General features: G+C 58.2%; 2 protein-coding genes across 2 annotated transcripts in view; both read right to left on the reverse strand.

Annotated features, from left to right (window-relative positions):
- VDAG_06783 (vacuolar transporter chaperone 2) overlaps positions 1–1138 on the reverse strand; it is a gene marked incomplete at both ends in the record, with an annotated part of 2399 nt that extends 1261 nt beyond the window's left edge. The window contains one exon of the mRNA XM_009659487.1: positions 50–1138. Within this exon, the coding sequence (XP_009657782.1) occupies positions 50–1138 (1089 nt within the window). The remainder of the gene's footprint in view (positions 1–49) is intronic.
- A 1198-nt stretch (positions 1139–2336) lies between these two features.
- VDAG_06784 (glutamate synthase) lies at positions 2337–6335 on the reverse strand (the record flags this gene model as incomplete). The annotated part of the gene is made up of 1 exon (XM_009659488.1): positions 2337–6335. One exon carries the CDS (start codon positions 6333–6335, stop codon positions 2337–2339), a length of 3999 nt encoding a protein of 1332 aa, XP_009657783.1.
- Positions 6336–6381: the final 46 nt, after the last annotated feature.

The raw sequence follows: 6381 nt of genomic DNA on the forward strand, positions 1-6381 counted from the left end.
GGAGACGGGCTGGAGGCCCTCTCCTGGACAAACTGTCGAGCTCGTCAACCGTCTTGCGGAAGGCTTCGACATCGCTAGCGGCCTGGCTCTGGCGCTTCATCTTCTGGATCGTCTTGTCCATCTTGTACTCGCCGTCGAGGAAGGGCTTGACGTACTTCTCCTTGATGACCATGCGGCGCTCCTCGCTGGAACCGTGATCGCCGACCGTCTTCTGCTCGAGGGTCAGATCGGGCTTGGACGACAGCTGTCCGTACCAGCGGACGCGGAAAGAGGAGGCCTCGGCCTGGCGGTCGACCTTGTTGGAGTAGAGCTCAAACTTGTTGTTGTCGAAGTAGAGGGAGGTGATGGTGGGGTCGTTAGCGACATCGAGACCCTTGGAAGACTGCTCGCTGTAGACGAGGGCGGGCAGGCGACGCAGGATATACGTCTTGACCTCGAGGAGGTTGTCGGGGTGAACCCAGAACTTGTGTGCCGTGTAGCGCTCGCCGTTGTGCGTCTCGCCCTGCTCCTCGAGCTCGCTGGGCAATTGGATGTCGGCGGCTTCGTCCTCGAGCTGCTGGCGCAGGGCGTAGTACAGGATGGACAGCTTGTTGAGCAGCGGGGAGTAGCCCTGCTCCGAGTTGAAGGGCCGGCGCGACAGGCTCAGCTGCATCATGGGGCGGACCTTGTAGCGGCCGCCGCGCTTGCGGTCATGCTTCTTGACAATCTTGAGGAAGGCAGTGTAGTTGATGTTGCTGTACTTCTTCAGCTCGCCAATCTCGTTGGTGATGCTGTCGAGCTCGGCCTCGAGCCCCTTGAGTTGCTGCTTCTGTTGGGTCGTCAGAGCTTGGCGCTTGGACTTGTCGTCGGCGCTGCGATCGGCGCTGTCCTCGGCGGGCACCATGTCCTTGAGTTTCTCAAAGGCGGCATCGACGCGCTCTCGCAGACCCTCCACAGTCTTCTCCTGGAACTCGGCGACCTTTTCGAGTTGGGTGTTGAAGATCTCGTCGCAGAAGCGGCTCTCGTCCTCCTCGGTCCAGGGCACATCCTCATCCTCGTACTTGTCCTCGCGCAGGAGCGACTTGAGCTTGGCGTAGTCAATGTACTTGTCCTTCCATGGCGCGTAGACGGACTCGCGCAGCGTCTTGCCGAAACGCATGGCAACGGTGCCCGACAGCGGGTGTCACTCGGGTCGGAAGGAGGGTAGGCGGCACGTCGTCGGGGGGTGCTTGGATCGTGATGTCAATTGGGAGGCGGGCGGAATATGGCGTTGAATGACGTAAAACCGAAAGTCTGCAGTCAATTGACCACTGGCAACTGGAGAAGCACTCGCCGTCGTGCAGAATGCTATGCGGAGTGATGGCAGAGAGCAACAGCGAGACTGTGAGGTGGGAGACTGTGAGGTGGGAGAGGAGAAAGTTCGTCAACGCAGTCCGGGCCAGACAAGTCAAGGCCAAGGCAAGGATGAACGATGGGGCAGAGGGCAGAAAGAGCTCCCTTGTGATGCTGCCCCACCTGCCGTCGCCCAGGGCGTCCAGGCAAGAGGTCCCCAGTCGCCTCAGATCACCCACCGCAAGAGCGAGCGAGCCATTGCCCTATCAGCACTCTCGATTGCGAGCACGTGTGTCGTGCCTCGTCCCTGCCTCTTGTCCAACCTGTTGAGCAAAGCTGCAACGTGCTTTCCTGCCATCAGATCCTCAGCGCACAGCATTACAAGCCACAGCAGTCATTGATGGATGCCTCGATGAAAATGACGCACATCTGGTTTTATGCTGATATCCATACCGAGGTGCTTTGCGCTGCATGCATCTCGATATGTACTACATCCCCTAGACATGTCACCTATGCCATCCACCCAACCAGTCAAGAAGTGATACATCGACCATGCCAACACAGCCATAGATTGGCCATGATACATGTAGCTTTGCATTCCATAACAAACATACATATATTAAGCATAGCTAGGAGGGACATCATCACTAATTAAGAGGTATTCCACAACGCATCATACACTCTACTGAACGACAATATATCTAAGAAACACATTATCAAATCCTCTCATAGATGTTATCAACTAAACTATATCTAGATGCATAGCATTGAGAAGTATACCATTGAATGAACTGAGCATAGAATGCATGGTACCTGGGATGTAATGATGGCCTATGTATTCCTGCATAACATAGATGATAGGCTCAGACCAATACTCATGGATGATTAATCGATGACATGACTAGAATCATTTATATTGAACTGATAAACATTATAAGCTATCCAAACCACTATACTCCAGCCTCATGGTATCATTCATATGATTTCGCCCTCTTTACATATAACTCATTCATCAGTCAATCTGCTCAGGCCAGAGCCGCAACCTGCTTGGCGCGGGCGCTGAAGATCTCCTGCGGCGTGTGCTTGACGATACCGCCAGTCACGGGCAGCGCCGTGTACTGCTCGAGGTACAGATCAACCTCGCGAGCCGCCTGCCGGCCCTCGTTGATGCCCCACACAATGAGCGACTGGCCCCTGCGGCAGTCACCCGCCGCGAAGACGCCCTCAAGGTTGGTGGCGTACTTGCCCGGCGCCGTCTTGACGTTCTTGCGGGCGTCCTTCTCAATGTCGTCGCCGAGGATGCGGGCCTCAGGGCCAAGGAAACCCATCGACAGCAGCACGAGGTCCGCCGGGAAGAACTGGCGCGACTCCTCGAGCTTCTTCATGTCCCAACCGCCCGACGGCGACTTGGTCCACTCGACGCGGATGGTGTTGATGCCCTTGACGCGGCCGCTGCCGTCGTCGACAAACTCCTCCGACATGATGCAGTACTCGCGGGGGTCCTTGCCCGTGTGCTGCTTGACCTCGGTGTGGCCGTAGTCCACGCGGTAGATGCGAGGCCACTGAGGCCACGGGTTGTCGTTGCCGCGCTGCGGGGGCGGCTGCGGCAGCAGCTCAAAGTTGGTGACCGACTTGGCGCCGTGGCGGACCGAGGTACCAATGCAGTCGTTGCCCGTGTCACCACCGCCAATGACGATGACGTCCTTGTCCTTGGCAGAGATGTACGAGCCGTCGGCGAGCTCCGAGTCGAGGAGCGACTTGGTGTTCTTGTGCAGGAACTCCATAGCAAAGTGGATGCCCTCCAGCTCGCGACCCTTGATGGGCAGGTCACGCGCCACGGTCGCACCAGTCGCGATGATGACGGCGTCGTTCTGAGCGCGAAGGTCAGCCAGGCTGGGCTGGCCCTCCTCACCAATGGCAACGCCGCACTTGTACAGGACACCTTCGGCGGCCATGAAATCGGTACGGCGCTTGACAATGCGCTTGTCAAGCTTCATGTTGGGAATGCCGTACATCAGGAGGCCACCAGGGCGGTCCGCGCGCTCGTACACCGTCACCAGGTGACCGGCGCGGTTGAGCTGGTCGGCAGCGGCGAGACCAGCGGGGCCGGAACCGATGATGGCGATGTTCTTGCCGGTGCGGACCTTGGGAGGACGGGGAACCATCCAGCCCATGTCGAAGCCACGATCGATGATGGCGCACTCGATCGACTTGATGCCAACGGGATCCTCGTTGATGCCGAGAACACAGGCACCCTCGCAAGGAGCAGGGCAGACACGGCCGGTAAACTCGGGGAAGTTGTTGGTCATCAAGAGACGGTTGAGGGCGTCTTGCCACTGGTTCTGGAAGACCAGCTCGTTCCACTTGGGAATGATGTTGGAGATGGGGCAACCAGTCTCCGACTGGCAGAAAGGAACACCACAGTCCATGCAACGAGCCGACTGGTACTTGAGCTCGTCCTCGTTGAGGCGGCTGGAAAGCTCGGCCCAGTCCTTGGTGCGGGTCTTGGCGCTGCGGTACTTCTCCGAACGACGCTGGTACTTCATGAAACCCTTCGTCTTGTCCAGAACGAGGGCGCGCTTCTTCTCGGCAGCGCTGTCGCCAACGGTCTCTTCGATATCTTGGAGCTTGGCGGCCTTCTCCTCCTTCTTCTTGTGCTGAACACCGGACACAATGGGCAGGTTGTACTCGTTGGCCTTGGCCTCGGCAGCCTTGGCGGCCTCCTCCTCGAGGACGCGCTTGTAGTCGACGGGGAGAACCTTGACAAAGCGAGGGAGGGCACGGTTGAAGTCGACCAGGATGCGAGCGGCAAGCTCGGAGCCAGTGTAGTGGTGGTGGTCCTCGATGAGGCCGCGCAGGTAGGCGATCTCAGTGGGCTCCTCGACCGGACCGGCTTCCACCATCTCCATGTTGAGCTTGGAGTGGAAGTCGTTGTTAATGTCGAGGACATAGGCGATACCACCAGACATGCCGGCGGCGAAGTTGCGGCCAGTGCTACCAAGAATGATGACACGGCCACCAGTCATGTACTCGCAACCGTGGTCACCGACACCCTCGACAACAGCGGTAGCTCCAGAGTTACGGACGGCAAAACGCTCGGCAGCAACACCGCGGAAGAAGCAGCTACCACTGGTGGCACCGTAGAGGCAGGTGTTACCAATGATGATGTTCTCCTCGGCCTTGAAGACGGCGTTGCGGGGAGGGTACACGATCAGACGGCCACCGGACAGGCCCTTTCCGACATAATCGTTTGAGTCACCCTCGAGCTCAAGAGTGACACCGGGAGCCAGGAAGGCACCGAAAGACTGACCACCGGACCCCTTGATGTTGACGTGCACAGTGTCCAGGGGCAGACCGGCCTCGCCATAGCGCTTGGAGATGTGGTACGACAGCGACGTGCCCATGGCACGGTCGGTGTTGATAATGTCGCACTCAATCCTCGAGGGAAGACCCTTGTCAAGCGTGAGTTCGGCCTCGGAGATGAGCTTGTTGTCAAGGCGGACGTGGAGCTTGTGGTCCTGCTTGCGGACGTTGAAGGTGGCGACACCGGGCCTCAGCTTGTGGGCCGGGGTAAGCAACAGGGACAAGTCAATATTCTGCGTCTTGCTGTTGCGAAGGTCGTCGCGGACCTTGAGGACCTCGGCATGGCCAACCATCTCGTTGATAGTACGGAAGCCAAGGCGGGCCATGATAGCACGCAGCTCATTGGCCAGATAGTAGAAGAAGTTGATCACATGCTCGGGCGTACCGGTGAACTTCTTGCGCAACTCAGGATCTTGAGTAGCAATACCTACAGGGCAAGTATTAAGGTGGCATTTACGCATCATAATACAGCCCATGGCGATCAGAGGAGCTGTCGCGAAGCCCCATTCTTCCGCACCAAGTAGACAGGCGATGGCGATGTCGCGGCCGGTCCTCAGTTGACCGTCGGTCTGGACGACGACACGGCCACGGAGGTCGTTTAGGACTAGCGTCTGGTGGGTCTCGGCAAGACCAAGCTCCCAGGGCAGACCGGCGTATTTAATTCCCGTCCAGCGCGAGGCGCCCGTACCACCGTCATGGCCCGAAATGAGGACATGGTCGGCCTTGGCCTTGGCCACACCGGACGCCACGATGCCGACGCCGACCTCGGACACCAACTTGACGGAAACGCGCGAGCGAGGAGCAGAGCACTTGAGATCGTAAATGAGCTGCTTCAGATCCTCAATGGAGTAAATGTCGTGGTGGGGCGGGGGCGAGATGAGACCGACACCAGGGGTGGAGTGACGAGTGCGGGCAATGGACTTGGAAACCTTGTGGCCAGGCAGCTCACCACCTTCACCGGGCTTGGCACCCTGGGCCATCTTGATCTGGAGCTCATCCGAGTCGGCGAGGTAGTTGGAGGTGACACCGAAACGTCCGGAGGCAATCTGCTTAATGGCAGAACGCATGGTGTCTCCGTTGGCCATGCGCTGAGATCGCTCAGGATCCTCACCACCCTCTCCAGTGTTGGACTTGCCACCGAGCCTGTTCATGGCGACGGCCAAAGTGGAGTGAGACTCCATGGAGATGGAGCCGTAAGACATGGCGCCCGTGCAGAAGCGGCGCACAATCTCCGTCCACGGCTCAACTTGGTCGATGGGGACGGCGTCACGCTCCTCGAACTTGAAGTCGAGAAGACCACGCAGAGTGCAATTCTTGATTTGCTCATACTCCGAGAGCGAGTAGGCTTCGTACGACTTGTCATTCTTGGTTCGAACGGCGTCTTGAATGTTGGCGATCGAGGTAGGGTCATTAATGTGGGCCTCACCACCGTCACGCCAGTGGTACTCGCCGGACTCAGGAAGTCCGGTGACGCCGACGGTGTAGCGGGAGGGGAAACCCCTCTCGTGGAAGCGGAAGGCATCTTCGGCGATGTACTCGAACTTGGAGCCCTGAATGCGAGACGCAGTGCCCTTGAAGCAGCGCTCGACGATGGAGTCATCAAGACCAAGAATCTCAAAGATCTGAGCACCCTTGTAACTGGCGAGGGTGGAGATACCCATCTTGCTCATAACCTTGAGGATGCCGCCATCGCAGGAGTGCTTGTAG

This window comes from Verticillium dahliae, genomic scaffold, assembly GCF_000150675.1.
Source record: "Verticillium dahliae VdLs.17 supercont1.14 genomic scaffold, whole genome shotgun sequence".
NCBI lineage: Eukaryota > Fungi > Ascomycota > Sordariomycetes > Glomerellales > Plectosphaerellaceae > Verticillium > Verticillium dahliae.